This window comes from Elephantulus edwardii, unplaced genomic scaffold, assembly GCF_000299155.1.
Source record: "Elephantulus edwardii isolate Elephantulus edwardi_28Jun2011 unplaced genomic scaffold, EleEdw1.0 scaffold00027, whole genome shotgun sequence".
In the NCBI taxonomy this organism is placed as follows: Eukaryota; Metazoa; Chordata; class Mammalia; order Macroscelidea; family Macroscelididae; genus Elephantulus; species Elephantulus edwardii.
The window spans coordinates 3,254,807-3,273,984 of record NW_006399777.1 but is presented as its reverse complement, the minus strand read 5'-3'; the positions used below and the strand labels follow the sequence as shown (position 1 = coordinate 3,273,984).

The 19,178-nt window shown below is 45.2% G+C and overlaps 1 protein-coding gene across 1 annotated transcript in view; it reads left to right on the top strand.

Moving 5' to 3' along the window:
* TBC1D5 (TBC1 domain family, member 5) overlaps positions 1–19,178 on the top strand; it is a 303,171-nt gene that overhangs the window by 243,306 nt on the left and 40,687 nt on the right. Inside the window, exons 16-17 of the mRNA XM_006883338.1 lie at positions 6,171–6,236; positions 15,377–15,540. Of these exons, the coding sequence (XP_006883400.1) occupies positions 6,171–6,236; positions 15,377–15,540 (230 nt within the window). The remainder of the gene's footprint in view (positions 1–6,170; positions 6,237–15,376; positions 15,541–19,178) is intronic.

Sequence of the window (19,178 nt, the reverse complement as noted above, 5' to 3'; positions counted from 1 at the left end):
AGCACCCCCTGCACACCTCCCCGTACCGTCCGAGCAGCACCCCCTGCACTCCTCCCCGCACACGTCCGAGGAGCACCACCGAGGGCGGAGGGCTGGCCGGCGTGTGCAGTCTTAGCTGGCAGCAGTCATTCCCATGCTTTTCCTCACTTTGGAAAATCATTAACGTTTCTTTAAAGCGGCCTGTCAGGATTTTGGCCCCATCACTCAGTATGACCCGCTCTAACAAGAATCGGAAGGGGGTGTCCAGCACTGGGGGCTTGGGCTGTGGCACTGGGCAGTGCAGTGCCCACCATCAGCCTGGCAATCACTCCGGCTCCTTCAGCCCAGGAGCCCAGACCAGCAACCCTGAGCAGCTGCTGTGAGTGTCCGAGCCCGGGCACTCATGTAGACCCCAGATGGTCAGAGCTCGGGAGGACAGGGCCCCGAGCTGGCCTCTCTGTCTCGAGAGTGTGTGCCTCTCTCGGGTTCACCGAGAATCGGGGTGCTCTTACTCCTGGGCCTCTGCCTCTGCTCAACATCTCAGTGCCAGACCTTTTAATAAATCATCACCCCTCGTGTACTTTACTCATCAGAGAAGTCTGCGTTCTTACTTGGAGCTTTGATACTCTAATTTTTCATTTCTTTCCAAAGAGGCAGTGTATTAGCGCCCCCTATGCATGCCAGATTAGAAACAGCTACTGTTACTTTTAATGGTGGGGATCTCCCAGCTGCCCTGTGGAAGCAAGAAATACAGCATGATGGCAGAAAACCCGCAAAAGCCCACGGTGCCCTGGGCTGCTGGGCACACCCTGTCACACCTCCCCACGGCTCGCCTTCCGGGACGCCTGTGTGAGACGGTGTTCAGGAACCAGAGTTAACAATAATGCCAATGATGGTAGGATTTTAAACTCAGTTCTATGGACCCTGTTTAAGAAGAGATTCCACCCACAATTAGTAGAATTCTAAAAGTATTGGCACTGAGGGAGCTCTGGTGGCCTAGTGGCAAGAAAGTGCGCTGCAGTCCCGAAGGTGTGCGGTTCAAATCTCCCAGATGCTCCGCTGGAAAAAGGAGGGTCAAATTGCCTCCTGGGCCAGTTGGATCTGACTGGACAGTACACAGCATGAAAAAAAAAATAAAGTTAGTACTTCTGGTAAAAAAATTATTGGCACTTGATAAACTAAGACTCTGTATACTTAATTTCCCAGTGATGCAGGATAATGAATATTATTCACTAGTGAGTCTGAGTGTGCTCCTTTTATCAATTATGTCATATTTTCCAAACATTTTAACTGATGTGATTATTAAACTAAATCATTAGTGTTTCAATTTTATGCTAATACTCAGTTTACCTACTTGTTTAAATGAAATTCTTTCCTTTTTTTAATGTAGATTTTGAAGCAAAGGGACCTCAGATGGTTAACACGTTGTAGATGTATTTTAATGCCAGGAGACATGCCCACTTCTCGAAAGAAAATGAACGTTATTTTATATATTTCTTAATTGTACTGTTTTATTGTTCTAAACAAATGTGGTTTCAATATTGCTTTGATAACAAGCTGTAGTCAGTAGTAATTCTAACTGACGGCAGGCAAACGAGTCAGACAATCTCTTGATGCTGGATCTTAAATTTTCGGAGGAACCGAGCCAAATGACTATAGGAATATGAAGTGTGTCTCTAAGGAAATGTCAAGTATTAATATCACAGTGAGTGAGAAAGGAAGTGCGTGAAGCTGGAACAATTGATGAAAACCAAGTCCCCAGCTGAAGGAGACCCCCGAGCTCTTCGGCAGAGTGCTGGAACACGACCAGCGCCAGGGCCTTTGGAAAGGATCCCTGTGCTCAGAGAAAGGGGCCCTGTTTGGCAAATCTTCCATCTCTTTATTTCTGACTCACACTTCTCGTGTCAGCCTACCAAAAAAGCTCTCTACCTTCATATTAAAAAATGAGTCTCCCCGCTACTATCTCTCCCTGTCGAAAGGACTGAATGAAACAGATGAAGGCGCAGAGTTCTGTGAGCGGGAAGCTGTGAGTGGCAGCTACGTCCCTCCACTCACCCTGTGGGCCTGCTCAGCCCAGCCCCACGCCCTCCAGCCCCAGTGTCCAGCCTGAGACGAGGTCTGCACTGATGCCAGGAGAGCCTCTCAGCTCAGAAAAGCTCTATGTGTTAACTCTGTGGTAACAGAGAATCCCCTTCCCTGGGTTCTCATACGGCTCTTTGCACTGCACTGCCAGAAGGCATGTCTGAGACATGTGCACATCCCTCTCATGGGGGTGGGTGGGGAGACAGGAGTTCCAACTCAGCAGTCACATGCTGGCGCCTGGAGGGCAGCTCATGTAGCCATCGTCTTTCGACGGAATTCTACAGAAAACCACGTATTGTTTTGAGAAAGCATGGTCTGTGAGGAAAGGATGTGTTCCCTTACCACAGTTCACTGTGGACATCTGTGCTTAGACTGGGAAACTGTTCATTGGGAAAATTGACAATTCATGTGTGTATTGCTCGTGGTGCGTTGTGTTTGTGTAAGTGTTGGGATGACATTGTAAAGAAGGAAGAAGCCGCCCTGAAGTCTGCCCATGATTTCCTGGGTGATTGTAAAGTTCAGTGGGCTTCCAGCACCTGAATCCACACTGATAAGTGAGGGTCAAGCAACAGAGAAACGAGAGGGCAGCGTAGACTCAGCGCTGCCCAGCGATCAGAACGCGGGCCCCATTGACCGGTGCATTGAGTTACCTGTGGTGTGAAAACGCAGCAGCCAGCGAGCTGTGTTATTACAAAATGTGCAAAGAGTTAGAGTCAGAAAACAAAAAAGGAAAAGCTCGCCTGGCATTTCTCAAGCTGAAAGAACTGAAAAGCAAATTCAAGCCTGAGATTGCGGGACCGAGGGAGAGATGCCATGGGCCAAGTCTTGAATGATCCAGGAAGCACATATTGAAGACGGAAGGAGCACATCCAGTCACTGTCCCAAAAAGAAGTGATCGACACTGAAAAAACTCAGGAGGGAGCATATGAATGGACAGGAGCCAGCGGCGATGAAGTTCAAGCTGCACCAGAGACACCGGCAAAAACAAGGCCCCAGGAGTAGGTGGGATACCGATCGGCAAGTTCCAGCTAAGCTCCAACCATGAATGTTCTCACCTGTCTATGCCAGGAAGTTTGGAAGACAGCTGCCTGGTCCAGTGACCAGGAGAGATCCATACTGGTCCCCATTCCCAAAAAGGCGATCTGAAAGAATGTGGGAAGTATTGAACAATGTCATTGATGTCACATGCAAGGAAAATGTCGTTGAAGAACATGCAAAAATGGAGCAGTACACTGACAGGAAACTACAGAAGTTCAAGCTGGATTTAGAAGAGGCCGTGGCACCAGGGATATCATTGCTGATGGCAGATGGATCCTGGCAGAGAGCAGAGAGTACCAGAAGTGCATATCTATCTGTCTTTCATTGACTATGCAAAGGTATTTTACTGTGTAGATCACAACAAAATGTTGCTAACACTGAGAAGAATAGGAATCTCAGAACACTTAATTGTACTCATAGCAAATCTATACCTACACGAAGAAGCTGTTTTCTGAACAGAACAAAGAAACACTATATGGTTTAAACTCGGAAAAGGTGCACATCAGGATTCCTTTCTCAATACCTGTTTAATGTGAGTGCTGAGAAAGTAATCTGTAAAGCCGGACTCTGTGAAGAAGAATGTGGCACCTGGGTTGGAGGGAGACTCATCAACAACCGGTTTATACAGGTAAACAGTCTCACTTGCTGAAAATGAGGAGGAGCTGAACCACTTGCGGTGGAAGATCAAAGACGGCGGCCTTCGGTATGGATTACATCTCCACGTCAAGAAAACAAAGATCCTCACCACTGGACCAATCGGCAACAGCATGATCGATGAAGGAACGATTGACTGTCAGTGGTTTCAACTTACTTGAATCCATAATCAGCATCCTTGGGAAAGCAGCCAGGAAATCAGGAGGCGTATTGCTTTGGGAAAGGCTGCTGTCAGGGACCTCTCCAGAATACTGAAGAGCAGTGATGGCAGCTTGAAGACTCAGGTGCACCTGATTCAGGTCATGGTCTCTTCAGGCACTTGCTGTGCATCTGACAGCTGGACCATGAACAAGGATGACAGAGGAAGAACTGATGCCTTTGAGCTGCGGTGTTGAGAGTGCTGAGCATCCCATGGTCGGCCACGAGAACAGACAGAGACGTCATGGAGAAGGTGCAGCCAGAGTGCTCCCCGGAGAAGAGAAGGAGGAGGCGTCATCGCTCGTATTGTAGCCAGGTTGCTAAGGAGAGGGCATTCCTTGGAAAGGGATATCACCCTTGGAGAGGCGGAGGGTCAGCGGAGGCGAGGAAGACCCCCAGTGAGATGCATTGACACTGCAGCAGTGGGCTCACGTGGGTCAGAGACGGTGAGGACGGCATGGGATCCGTCAGGGTTCACATCTGTCGTTCACAGGGTCTCTACGGGTCATACTTGACAGCACCTCACAACAACAACAGCAACTAGTCCTTTTGAAAGCTGTTGATCACTAGTTTGGACTGTTTGCCTATTTGTAGACAGATTCCCATTACTGTTATTGTTGTTGTTAAGTGGCATCAAGTCGTAGGCAACTCATAGCAACCCTGTGAATGAAAGACCTGAACACTTGCATAACTTTCATCATTTCTCCAAGCTCACGGATTTTCCAGAGGCAAGCTATTTACAGAAGTGGATGCCACTCCTGCTTCCAAGCTTGTTTTAGTCAGGGAGCACCACCAAACACTGTCCACCATGGGTCACCATTATCACATTTGACACATCAGTGTCACAGGGTTCGGCTTCACAGCAACCACAAGTTACCTCTGTACAGCAAGTGGACGACAGACCAGTGCTATCCCACTTAGAAGAATGTTTGACCAAAAACAATTAAAAACAGGCCTGAGGGCTGCAGATTAAAGTCACCTTTGGTTTAGTAGCATCACTTTCTCTCCACTAGGCCTACGGAGCTGTCTCGTTGTTCTTGTTGTTGTTAGAAGAATGTAAATGTTGACCCTGTTAATTGACTGAAAGGGTATAATTACAACCCAACAAATTCCAGGTAGGCTTGCTGTGCCATACATTGTAATTGCAGAAAGTGGTAGGGTACGCTGGGCACGGTATTTCACTCAAAGAATTTGTTCGTACTGAATGAAAACTGGAGAGGACACAAGGCTATCAGTCTTGCATTTTCATGTGAAAATTTTCCTAAAAAGAGCTTGTTAATCTCAAAATAGCGTATGGCTTCAGATGGTGAGAGATGCAGAGGGTTATTCTCTTGAGAGGCAGTGTGCTCCTCTTGAACTCTGTCTTCCAGGAAGGAGACCAAGTAACTTCAACGTCCTCTCTCCATGCAGGGGTGCACTGGGGGCTCCCAGACTTCCGCCTTCTGTCCCGTGTTCTTCATTCCCTCGCATTCCTTTTATCTGGATATCTAATTGCCTCTTGAATCTGCATCCCTCTTTATTTTAAGCATTTTACTCTGAGCCCAATTTCAAAATGAAATCTTGCTTATTGCAGTTCACAGGTTTATTTTTATATGTTAACATTTGTCATTATGTGTGGTACGACTATATGAGATCTTCCCATGACTCAGTTTGAAATTAGAACTTTCACTTGACAAGAGTTTACTCAGGTCTTTGTATTTCCAGTGAAGAGGTTGATTTCAAGTTTTGATAATGATAAAATTTGTCTAATATTTGAAGATGTCCATTTCAGAAGCATGCCTTTTTCCTAGTGACATGTAACTTCTAGATAAAGATCTTTTCCAAGGACAACACTTTTCCAGAAAAGAAATCTATCATTACAATACTATTTGCACGTGGTAAGATATGCCCAGTACACTCAAGTTTCCTGTGTTCCACACTCGTGAGAACTTGATTTGGGATCTGCATGGATGTTTTTGGTGGTTATTTTGGGTTTGGTGGTTTTTTTTTGTTTGTTTGTTTGTTTGTTTGCTTTTTTTTTTGCTTTTAAAAGAAAAAAGCAAGAGCCATTTAGAAAACACTTCAAAGAGTTTTCCTTTTGAATTTAGTTTTCTATTTTGTAATATTGTGTTGTTTATTCTGGTAACTAGACTGATAAAACTATTACAGCATTGAATATGAAAGTTACAAGTTGACTCTTTTTTGTGAAATCTAATTCTTTTTTCTTATGAAATCTCTAGGCGATGTAGTTACAGGAAGCGATGCTCAGGCTTCTGTTCCTGTCCAGGCTCTAACTGACCTCCAAGGTACAGTTGCTATGACAACATAGCGGTTACCATTGCATTGTCCCCAGCCCCATTTTTTCCGCTTTGCCCACCTCCATTCATGCTGTTGTTATCAGTGCATTACCATCGTATGGCCACCGAGTGGCAGTGTTGTCTAAGCAAACGTCCCCTCATGCCACAGCTTGGCCATCCCTGCTAGCTGGAGTGGAGTTTTCTGTTAAGTGTGGACCAGCCGCCTCCTTGCTCAAAGTAAACCCCTCCTCCTGTCTTTTGTGGTTCTTTGAGCGCCCGGTTCCGGGTGGCAGCTCACACCAGGGTGTGAACCTTTTTTCTCTGTGTCTAACCACATTGATTCTGAGATTAGACAGTCATATACCTGACTATCCAGGGACACTTGCCATTTTTTTAACCTTAACGGATTATAATCTGGTTTTGAAATATGCTTTTAACTACAGGCTTAGTGCTGGGCGTTGCACTAACAGAATAAAAGTGCAGTGAGACCTGTCCCTTTGCCCAGTGACCACCAAGTGGTTTAAAATACACCACGATTTATAAATGTCATGGCATTTTTGTTTAAAATTTAGAAAAAATAATTTAAGTAACAGAAGATGTGTTAATCCACATTCGTCAGCTCCTGCAGCATTTCAGAATGCATTGATAATGAACATTGACCCTTTATGTTTGGATTGTGTCATCTTTCTGATGAAATAGAACATTGGCAAGATTCCTGGATAAATGGAGGTCAAGAGTAAGACTGTCAGGGAAGGACCTTCTAAGAGGGGTCTTCAGATCTAATTCAGTCTAACGAGATAGCAATATACATAAAAAAACACATACACAAAAATACAGAAAGGAAAGAAACTAGGGGATAAGAGAGATAGCAGTAGGGACAAATATGATTATTGTGGTTTCATTAATTATTAAATTAAATTTAAAATAACCGCATAATATAGTCATACTATTAAAATTAAAATCTGGTTCTGATAATTTTATGTATTCAAAATATCCCTGGTTTTTAAAAATAAATAGCATGGTTCAAATCCACCAGGTGATCTGCTGGAGAAGGAGGGACAATGTCCTCCTGTACCAGTCAGATCCGATTTGATGGTACACACACACACACACACACACATAAAATAAATAGTAGAGTGGCTTGATATTAGCTAACGGTCGATGATATTGCCTTAATATTTTAAAAAGACGGTCCTGTGGCATCTTAGGGCAGCAGCCTCACATCTGTGTATGGGTTTCCATTTCACAGGTACGTTTTCTGGATGCATCTTCCAGTGTTAGAACCAGATGACCTTTAACAAGTTTTCCAGCTCGGGAATCCCAGGAAGAGCTGTTAATTCTTGGCATTTATTAAAAGATCTGCTCTTTGCTAGATGGCCCCTAATTAAGGCTGTGTTTTATTGTTGTTATGTGCTGTCAAGTCGCCTGCGACTCATAGCAACCCTCTGTACGGCAGTTCTGAAGCCTGCCGTGTCCTGAGCCAGTCTCACTGACTCTGACACACCGACTCCCACTGCCCCAGTTACTGTATCAGTTCATCTCATCTGGAGTCTTCCTCTCCTGCACTGTTCAACCACCCTTCTGAGGATATTGTCCTTCTTCAAGGATCGATCCCTCCTAGGCACATGGCCAAAGTATGTGAGACAGAGCCTCTAAGGAGAAACTTGGTTTTACCCTCTCCAGGACAGACCTCCTTGTTTTCTTGGCAGTCCATGGTTCAAGACTCTTCTCCAGCACCACAACTCAACTCAGCTTCTTGTGTCATCCTTAGTCATTGTCCAGATCTCTGATGCATAGCAAGTAACTGTGAAGACCATGGCTTGCATCAGGCGCACCTTAGTCTCTAGACTAAGCTTATGGCAACATGTATAATATAAAAGGACAGAATATTCCCAAATGATTTCTCTTTAGTTTTGTCAGTTATTTCACATAAATTAATGCTGCCGTTATCATCTGATATGGTGAGGATTCACAGGACCTAATTTAGCTCGCTAAAATTAACTTCTGAGCCTTCTGCCAGCATTTTACCAAGGATTCTGTTACTCCAAAGTTAATTGCTGCAGAGTGAATTCTTGCCTTCTCTGAAAGGTAAGGGTCATAGGACACAATTTGTACATATAAAAAGGAAAGCTGAAGCTAATTTGTTTATTCTTACCTCATGTTCTGTCCTATTATATAATCCGCTCCTCTTCAGACAAGGTCTATAGGACCCCTGCTCCTTTCCTGCCAGAGTCCTGAAGAAGGAATACGGCTTCACTGAGATGCCCCGGGTGACGCATGCTGTATTAAACTAGACCCTCTCATTTGTCCGTCTGTGCTCCTTACCAAGTGCCTCCCACACGCCAAGCCTTGTTCTCACAGCTCCCACGCCAGCTTTCTTTGTGTTACTTGGTCTTTAAGCTGAGTTTTGGATGATCCAATCATGACAACTCAGTCGGGAACCAGCCCTTTTCTGGGTATCTGGCTGAGAAGGGCCCCTGCGATCTGCTAAGACAGTTTAATAAAGTAACTTTCAATTTGTGATGGGGAATGCAGGGCCAAGACGAGACAGTGGGGTGATCCTTCCCAATTAAGGCAATCCCTTGTCCTTTTCTCAGTCCATTTCCCACAGACACACGGGAGGACAGAATGCCACTTGGTGGCTCAGTACACATACCACCTTGTTTATGTCGGTTAGACACGACAGACAGGAACGGCTGGTAGTCCTCCCTTCCTCCTGCCATGAAGAATGACCGTTCTAACTGAGGGGCCTGGACAGGTGCCAGGCCACTGTGACAGGTCATGAGAGGCAAGCACTCCATCACCCCCTCAGGGAAGCAGCACTGGGGCCACCACCACACAGGAGCTGAAGCACCGTCACTCCCAGACGGCAGGCCCACTCCCAGAGGGGAGGCCCACTTCCAGAGAGGGCAGGACCCCCCCCCAAGGGCAGACCCACTCCCAGAGGGCAGGCTCACTCCCAGAGGGCAGGCCCATGCCAAGAGAGCAGGATCACTCCCAGAGGGCTGGCCCACTTCCAGATGGCAGGCCCACTCCCGGAAGGCAGGCCCACTCCCAGAGGGCAGGCCCACTCCCAGAGAGGGCAGGACCCCCCCAGAGGGCAGACCCACTCCCAGAGGGCAGGCCCACTTCCAGAAGGCAGACCCACTCCCAGAGAGGGCAGGACCCCCCCCAGAGGGCAGACCCACTCCCAGAGGGCAGGTCCACTCCCAGAGGGCAGGCCCATGCCAAGAGGGCAGGCACAAAAATAATAATAATCAGCTAATGTCTGTAATTGAGGGAAAATGAGGTACAGAAAGTTCTTTATGAATGCTACCGCTAATTTAGAATTTGGTGGGTCAGTTGGACCCCAACTGACCTCAGTATGATCACCAAAAAAATGTTTGCTAAGCAGAATATTACTTGAAAAAGCCACCAGTGGGTCTTACTGCCCCTCAAGGCAACAGATTGCCTTCACATCCCTTCTCAATTGTGTATTCTCAATTGTGTAAATAGCTAATGACTGACTTATTAAAGCAGGCACCCTAAACATTTCTTGTAAGTCCATCATTTTGTTTATTGTTACTTAAATGTGACAACTTGCAGTGGTTTAGAGCATCAGCCGCTCTCCGCTGCCCTGAACCTCCAGCAGCTGCTGTGAAGAAGGATGGACACCCGCCTTCTGTGCGTTTCACAGCCTTGGAAACCCACCAGCGAGGTAGCTTTGAGCAGGTTCTCCCTCCACGCCAGGACCGGCCACCCGTGGCCACTGGACACGTGAACTGTGTGCCTTTCCTATGAACGTGCACTGTCCCCTCAAGAGTGGACTATAAAAAACTTAATATAAAAATGTAGATCATTTTTAACAGTAGCCACATAATGTAATAATACTATATATTATAGTAATGATGTTATTACATTGGGCTAAATAAGATACATTCTTGTTAAGATTAATATATTTTTTTTTACTTTAAGAATATGAATACTAGAAAATGGAAAATACGCATGGCTCATATGATATTTCTCTTGGGAAGATGACGCTTGTCCATGTCTTTTAGGCCCTTCCAAACTGAACATTAAAACCAAGGGAAAACCTCAGGCCGATTCCATCAACTCCGTTTAGCTCGACACCAGCACTAAGCTCTTGTTGACCCACAGCGACTTCCCCTGTACGTCTTCCCAAAGGCAAGGCTGCCGATGACCGCGGTCCGTCACCTTGGTGGGACCTGGCTCATACATGGCCGGGGACTGGCCACTGAATGTGGAAGGCCTGGCCAACAGCTATGTTTTGTTTATATAAGAGATTATCTCAAAATATTATCATATTAAATATTATGTAGTTAAGTGTCCCAAACCTTTGATTATTTTTTGTGAGTGTGTGTAGATGATGCCTCAGTGTTGCTGTCTGCAGTGCAGCAAGCATTAGTATGTGCTGGCATAATCTTTAAATTCAAGCACATCTGAGTTTAACACACAGCGTTGCTAGCTGTACATATAGCTGTGTGTCCTTTGACAAGTTAACGGACATCTCTGGGCTTCCCTCTTCTCGTATCCCATGCCACATTGTGATTTAATGAAATACCATGTGTAAAATCCAACTATGATGTGTCCTAACATTCTTGCAAAAGTCATACTGCTGAAGTGTCCTTGAGTTTTCTGATTCCTTCTTCTGTGAGGAGCCAGACTAGGGAAGTGTTTGTGGTGTGTGTATACAGGGATGGCGTGAGAACAAGAAGAAGTGAATGGGATTTGGCTCTAAACCCAGACCCACAGCTGTAGATCAGTACATGTTTGTAGCAACTAGTCACTGGATTCCTGAGGCTGTAAATCTTTGCTAGAGGAGACTGTCCGTGGGTTGAGAGTAGTCAGTCTTTGGCTTGGCAGCCCAGCATGCTGTATGCCCTTCCAGGTTATATTATAGTGTGTGGGTAAACTCTGGCATCAAAGAGTCAGTGGCTTGGTGTTAATTATAACTTCAGCATTCAGTTATTCAAACTGGGAGAATTCTTAAGACCTTTTTTTGCCTTCATAATGTAACTCTACAATCTGAAATTGACCATGCTGTAAAGACATACAAATCAAAGTTGATGTCTTGAATACAAGAGTTGGAAACAAAAAAGGAATGTTAATTGGAAAATGTAAAGATTTTTCCAAAGATTGCATGCTAGAATTCTGTATAATCAATGATTTCATCATTATAAATACCTTTTCTTAAGAACATAAATGGTGATTTCACACATCGACCTTCTCTAATAGAATATACAGGAATCAAATTGATGACATCTGTGGAAAGACATGGTAAGAAGGCTCAATGTCATCTCCGCCATTAGGTCAAGGCCAGGGGCCATCTTAGGAACAGACCGTCAGTTATTCATGTACAAATTCACATTGAAGCTGAATAACATTAAAACAAATCTAAGGACCAAAGTGCAATTTTAAGTTTATCCCCCATGCATTGAAAATCCATCCTAGAAATCTATTTGTTGTGTTGAACACTAATGACTGAAGACGAGGTTTGTTGTGGAATGGCAGCAAGGATTTGTGGAAATTTAATTTTTGTTTAAAAGACAGAGAAAAAAGCAAATAATAAAATGGATATCAGAAGAGCCTTTGAAACTTGTTCTTCAATAAAGAGAAGCTAAAGTGAAGGGAAGAAATAATGAAGTAAAAAGAGTTGACTAGAAGGTTTCAAAGGGCGGCTTGAGAAGACAAAGCAAAGTATTAAAACAAAATGTGCAAAGACTTGGAGTGAGAAAACCAAAAGAGCAAACTTGACATTTCTCAAGATGAAAGAACTGAAGAGAAAGGGGAAAAAACAAACATTTCGAGCTTTGAATTGCAACGCTGGAGGATTCTATGGGCAAAATAATGAGTGATAACAAAAGTTATCAAAAGATGGAAAGAATACACAGAATCACTGTTAACAAAAAGGTCAACACTGAAGCATTCAGGAAGTCACAAGATCTAGAGCCTTTGTTACTAGAAGAAGAAATCCAGGCTGCAGTGAAGGCGTTGAAGGTTCCAGGAGTGGAAGAGACGCTTATTGAGGTGTTCCAGTGAACAGATGTGACCCAGTTGGCTCTGCTGAGAAATTTGAAACAGCCGCCTGTCCTGCTCACTGGGCAAAATCGATACTTTCTCCAATTCTAGAAAAGCAGTAACCAGAGTGTGAAAACTACTGAACACGGTCACGTCAAGCGAAATCCTCCTGAAGATTATCCAAAAACGGCTGGAACAGTACATCGACAGAGAACTATCAGAAATACAGGCCGAGTTTAGAAGAGGCCATGACACCAAAGACACATTATCACCAACGTCAGATGGCTCTTGGCAGAAAGCAGAGAGTACCAGAGGAATGTCTATCTGTGATTCATTGACTACACAGAGGGAATCCCAGAACTGTTGAGTGTGCTCATACAAAACCTATACTGGACCAGGAAACTGGTTAGAGCAGAGCAAAGAAACATCACATGGTTCAAATTCAAGAAAGGGGTACGTCAAAGATGCATCCTGTCTCCATACCTTTTCCATCTATACGCAGAACAGGTCATTTAGTGGGCTGGGCTTTATGAGGAGGAATGTGACATCAGCATTAGAGGAAGACTCATCGACAACCTACCTTATGGAGATGACACAACCTTACCTGCCGAAACTGAGGAGGACCTAAGTCATTTGCTGCAGAAGGTCAAGGACTGCAGTCTTCAATATGGATTAAAGCTCAACATCAAAAACCCAGATATTCTCATGACTGGGCCACTTGGCAGCACCATTATTATTGGAGAAGAGATTGAGATTGTTAACAATTTCAGCTTGCTCGGCTCCACACTCAACCCTCTTGAAACTAGCATTCAAGAAATAAAAGAATTGCTGTGGTGAAGGCTGTGTCAGGGACCTCTCAAAAGTGCTGAAGAGCAACAGTGTCAGTCTGGAAACTAACGTACCCCTGATTCCAGCCATGGTCTTTAAAATTATTTGCTATGCATCAAAACGCTGCAAAATGAGCAAAAATGACAGAAGGAAAATTGGAGCTTTTGAGTTGTGGTACTGGAGAATCGTATTGAACATACCCTGGACTGCTGAGAACGAACAAGTGTGTCCTGGAAAAGGTGAAACCAGCCTGCTACTTGGAGGTAAAGAGTTTGAAGCTCCGTCTCAGATATTGTGGGTGTGTGGCCGGGAGAGACCAGTCCCTGGAGAAGGACATCTTGCTTGGAAGGGCAGAGGGGCAGAGCAGGAGAGGAAGACCCTGGCTGAGATGTTCTGACATAGTGACTGGGGTGATGGGGAAGGTGTGTAGGAGACAGACTATCTCAAGACAGAGCAGAGTTCAGAGCTATTGTATGTAAGGTCACTGTGAGTCACAGGTGGCCATAGCACATAACAATAACGTCATTATTACCACATGCAAGTTAGATTTAATTTAATGCCTGGGGCCACTGCTGCTCTCAGGCCTCGCCACACCCACTGAGCAGCCTCACTGTACCTGTCCGACCTTGACCGCTGGATGCAGTGGCCACGACCCTGGCCTTCTCTACCCAGCTGTCCCCTCAGCACCACACTCCTGTCTCAGGAGAAGGGCTTTGTTGGAATCCCAGGTGGCCAGGTACGTGAGAGGACCTTTCGAGAGAGACTCTGTGAACCAGTACCTCACCCCCTTCCAGATGCTTCTCTTAACATGCACACACTCCCCTCCTGTCAGTTCCCACAGGAAGACCCTCCATCAGCGGACTGTCCATCTTTTTCCTGTGGAGCCCTTGTGGGGTAGGGAGTTGCAGCTGACCCCTCAGCCCCTTGGCTGCAGGAGATGGGCTGCAGGAGTGACCCTTGGAGGGTCGCTGAGGTGGACCGGCCTCACATCAGTCTTTGCTTCATGGCAAGGAAAAGAGACGCGCTCTCTCGCTTTCTTTATTTTATAGCATTGTAATTACAATTTCATTTGATGATTGATGTTTTGCTTTATAACATCAAGTATAGTGATTAATTCATTAAAGTCTCTGATGAAAATGTCTGTCTCTCTTCCCTTCACCTCACTTACCTGTTTATTAACTTGTAATCCCTTCTCCTTCTCTTCCCATCCCGGGAAGCACCTAGGAGTGATTCTGTCTGTAAGTGAACCTTTCCTTAGCTTGTTGAGCACAGGGTCCCTTTTCCAGTGATTTCTTTGCCTCCTGTCCTCGAGAGCTCTGGTGGGCGAGGAGTTGAACCCTATCTGCGTTTTCAAATCCACCAGTGTCTCCTCTGGAGAAAGATGGCCAGTCTCCGCCTGTACCAGTTCCAGCCTCCTTCCACCTCCTGGAGGGTCAGCAGGGAGTCACCTCTGACTTGATGGAAGTAAAGGAGAATTAATATATACCACACCGTCCATGTTTCTCAGTGTTTTGTTAATTCTCCATTGTTTGGATTGGAGTTTAGGGTTTTGTTGTTCTGGGGATTTTTTTTTTAGTGTCACATCGTACTCAGTTGTGTGAATGTCTCATAGTTTCTTTAGAATGAGGCTCTTTTAAAAGGAATTTGGTCAAGGACATGGATTGCCTTTTACCTTGCTATGATGATGTGAAGTAGAATAGCTTTATCCTCCGTTAAGAATAATTCCATCAGTAAGGAAACATTGCAGTCATGTAACACGCACATACACACACACATGAGCAGTTCTTTGACTGCCTTTAAATGACACATAGAAAACCACAGCAGTACTTCATAATTCCTTTTTTAATTAATTGAATAAAGGTTTACAAATCATATTGTTTTTCTTACAATCATTTATAGACTTCATATTTCTAGAAAAAGTAAAAATAGCGCCTAGTATGAGGTATGAACGCTCTGGTGGCGCCATCCGTGGGGAGGGGTGCTGTTAACGCGAAGGCTGAGCCCCTCGGCGGTTCGAATCCACCAGGGGCTCTGTGGGAGTGACGTGCACAGACTCCCCGCTCCATCTCAGCCTCATAGAACCCCAGGTTCACAGTTGACTCTGTTCCTACTCAAAAGAGAACGAGTGAGCCAGTCTGACAGTTGAAATGCAGGCGCTTCAATACTCCATGTCCATTCTTCCTGGACAACGTGGACAAATTAGTGTCATGATTGATCATCAATTGTTAAAAAAGCAATAAATTCAATAGGTTAGTGAAAGAGTCTAAACAGAAAACTGAGTTGCTTCTCCATTTTTCTTACAGGACAAACTTCTAAAAACATCAGTTCGTCTCCCAGCATCGAGAGCCTGCCTGGCGGGAGAGAGTTCGCCGGCTCCCCACCTCTGTCTGCGACAAAAAAAGATTCCTTTTTCAGCCACATCTCCCGGTCCCGCTCACACAGCAAGACCATGGGCCGAAAGGAGTCTGTAAGTAGTGCCCTTCGTGTGCCCCTCAGCCTGCCTGTCCCTCCAGGGATAGTGTTCATGACCTCCGTGGGAGAGTCTCATCTTAGGAAGCTCTTAAAACACTTAGGTGCTAAAATCAATGATTTCATCAGACGTGTCTCAATTTTATCATTTAGTATTGTTTTAAGGTGGTGGATTGTATTACGTTGGGGAAGAAAGTTAACATGAATTCAAAGTCTTGGAATCTGCCTAATGCTCAGCTTTTTCTCCTCTAAGTACGTTTCCGTCAAAGCCTGGGAGAGTTCCCCTAACATTTAACCAGTGTCACTGTGCCAAAGAAGAGATGAAACGAATCAAGATTTTTGAATATTTAGGGAAAAATTTAAAATAGTTATTTACTGTTCTGAAAAGTTACCCAAATGACATTTAAATTCTAGCGTTTTGGGAATGCTCTTTGATGCTTTAGGTATTTCTCAGAATGACATCTCTAAAGCTTCATAACCTGGTTGTGTCTTTTATAACCTAACGTCCCCGCGCGTTAGCCCCAGGCCTTTACTAGCTGGACCCCTGCTTCTCTGATAGAGAGAGTGCATCTTCCCACCTGAATGCAGACATCGAGCTGACACAGGACCGGAGGTGACTGAAGGTTTCCTAAGTGCAAAATGATGATCAGTCGTAAGACTTTCGAAGTTTAGATATTTAAGTCACATAAAGTAGAGAGTAACAGGGTGTGTACCTGTGACTGCGTTATCCTGGGCAGGCCACTCACTTCCTGGTCCTCCAGCCACCTCACCTGCAAATGAATCATCAGACTGTGTCCTCTGAAGGCCAGCAGTTGGACTCAGTGCTCTGTTGTTGTCATTTTCAGTGCATGTTGAGAATGCTGTCGCTGTGTGTTGTCAAGTCAGAACTGACTCATAGCTGACCCTCCAGCGGGTTTTCAGAGGCAGTAAATAGCATCAGAGGAGATTGTCCATCCTTCTCCAGTGGAGCAGCTGTTGGATTTGAACCATGTGCCTTCAGGATTGCAGTGCAGCTTCTTACCTACTAGGCCACCAGAGCTCCCTATATCATAATGCGTTGTTGACCATCGAGTCAGAACGGACCCATAGCTGACCCTCCAGCGGGTTTTCAGAGGTGGTAAATCACACGGGAGGAGAGTGCCCATCTTTCTTCCATGGTGCAACTGGTACAGGAGCCTTTGGGATTGCAGTGCAGCTTCTTACCACGAGTCCACCACAGCTCCCTCATATTATAGTAATCTTACCTTGGGCATGTTGCCTGGAGGGACCGCTCCTTGGAGAAGGGGCTTGGAAGGGTGGAGGGACAGCCCAGGAGAAGAAGACTCCAGATGAAATGGATTGACACAATAACTGACTAGACAGTGGGGGTAGGTGTGTCAGAGACAGATTGACAGTGAGACAGGGCAGAGTTCCCAGCTATTGTGCAAAGGGTCGCTGTGAGTCACAAGTGACTCGATGGTACAGAACAACAGCCACCTTTATGTTACAGAGCAGAGTGGCCCCCGTGAGCCTTCCTATGCTGTGAGGAGCCCAGGTGGTGTGATGCATTGCACGTTGCACTGCTGACTGAAAGGTCATCAGTTCAGATCCATCAGCCCCTCGTCAGGAGAATGAGGCGGTGGTCTGCCCGCATCGAGAGCCCCAGCCTCAGAGGGTGGAGGGGCATCATGACTCTAAGTCAGCTCCGTGGCATTGGGTTTGTGGTTCATTACTGTTAGTTTGGTTTGAGTTCAGGCCTTACTGTCACAGAGCGCAGTGTCTTCTCTTCGGGGGAGCACCTCATGGGCTTGAACTGTGGGCCTTTCGTTTAGCTGCTGAGCTCTTAACCCTTGCTCCATGGAGTCTCCTTTCAAGAGCAGTGTTGTTATCGTTGTTGTTAGGTGCTGACAAGACGACTTGGTGGCACTTTCTCAGGATCTGTTTGTTCTTTTGGCCTTCCATGAGATTATTCAATACTCCTCACCAGCACCAAAACTCAAAGGCATTGATGGTTCTTCAGTTGTCATTAGTCATTGTCCAACTCTCAGATGCATAACAGGTGATTGGAAAGACCATGGCTTGAATAAGGTGCACCTCAGTCTTTAAGCTGACATCGTTGCTCTTTGGCGCTTTAATGAAGTCTTTAACAGCAGCTTGTCTTTTGATTTCTTGACTCCAGTACCACGGGTGTGGATTGTGGGTCCAAGTAAGATGTAATCATTGGCAATTTCAATCTTTTCTCCAACTCAAATGATGTTGCCTGTCCGGCCAGTGTTTAGGATTTTTGTCTTCTTGATGTTGAGACACTAACCGCATTGAAGGCTGTAGTCTTTGATCTTCTCCAAATGTTTCCAGGCCTCCTAACTTTCAACAAGTAAGGCCGTATCCACATAGCACCGGGTGTTGATGCCACTTCCTCCCATCGTGATGCCATATTCTAATTCATAGAATACCGCTTGTCTAATGATTTACTCGCTCTACATAGTGAAGAGATGTGGCACAACCCTTATCCAAGAACAATGAGCAGAGTTAATCATAAGCCTTCGAAGAATAAGAAAACAGGAGAGAAGACAAGAGCAAAAAAGTATGAAACACAATGTGAATGAAGTAGTATGAAACACAATGCATATGAACTTTTTAAGCAAACCAATATAAATAAATTTAAAAATACGTGCAATGTTACCTAGAAGTGGCAGGTAGTAATTTAGTGACCTGAGTAAGCCGAGCCTCAAGTCATTAAGGCATCAAAGCAGAATGCAATTTGGTTTGCATTACAAAGCCCTCTAAAATCTCAGGAAATAGAAAAAGGGTGAAGGTCACCTTCTCTTGCGGAAGCAATTCTATTGGCTCTCCACTTTGACAGAAGCTTGGAGGTTCCCTTCTCTAGATAGGATAAAGCAGTGTTTCAGACAGAAAAATGAGGCACATGAGTGTGGGAACACCCCACTAGAAACTTGGGAACACTTAGCAACAGTAGAGTAGTCCTTGCGGGCAAGCACGGCAGCTCTTTGTATCTCACACTTTGCTGGGAGAGGCTATTCCAATGGAAGGGACATGTACTTGGAAGGGTGGTAGGTCAGCAAAGGAGAGGAAGTCCCTCAACCAGATAGGTTGGCACAGTGACTGCAGGAGAGGGCTTGAGGGTGTCAGAGATTATAATGATGGCACAGGACAGTGTTAGGTCTGTCGTTCATATGGCCACTGTGGTCATACTCAACTCAAAGGACGTAATAATCGCAGCATACATTGGCTAGAATTTACACAGAAACCATGGTGTCATCTCACTGTCATGTGCTGTTGGAATCGACTCTTAGATGACATGCTCCAGCAGATTTAGAGAGGCTGTAAATCACACAAGAGGAGTTTGCCCACCTTGCTTCTAAGGAAGCAGGTAATTGAGTGTGAATTAATTCTAAGCATGCTATCATTCCATGGAGAATATGAGGGCGGTGATGCTGGTCAACAGAACTCACTCTTTCCTCACACTGGGAAGGGGATGGATAATAATCTGGAATGATCTAGAAAGAACAGTATAGAGATAGCGATGCCAAACCAAGCAGAAATGGTTAAAAAATTGACAGTGATTCCTCCTGGGAAGCAGGAAGTGGAAATTAGTATCATGAGAACTGTTTTTCATAGCAAGCCTTGTATATTCAC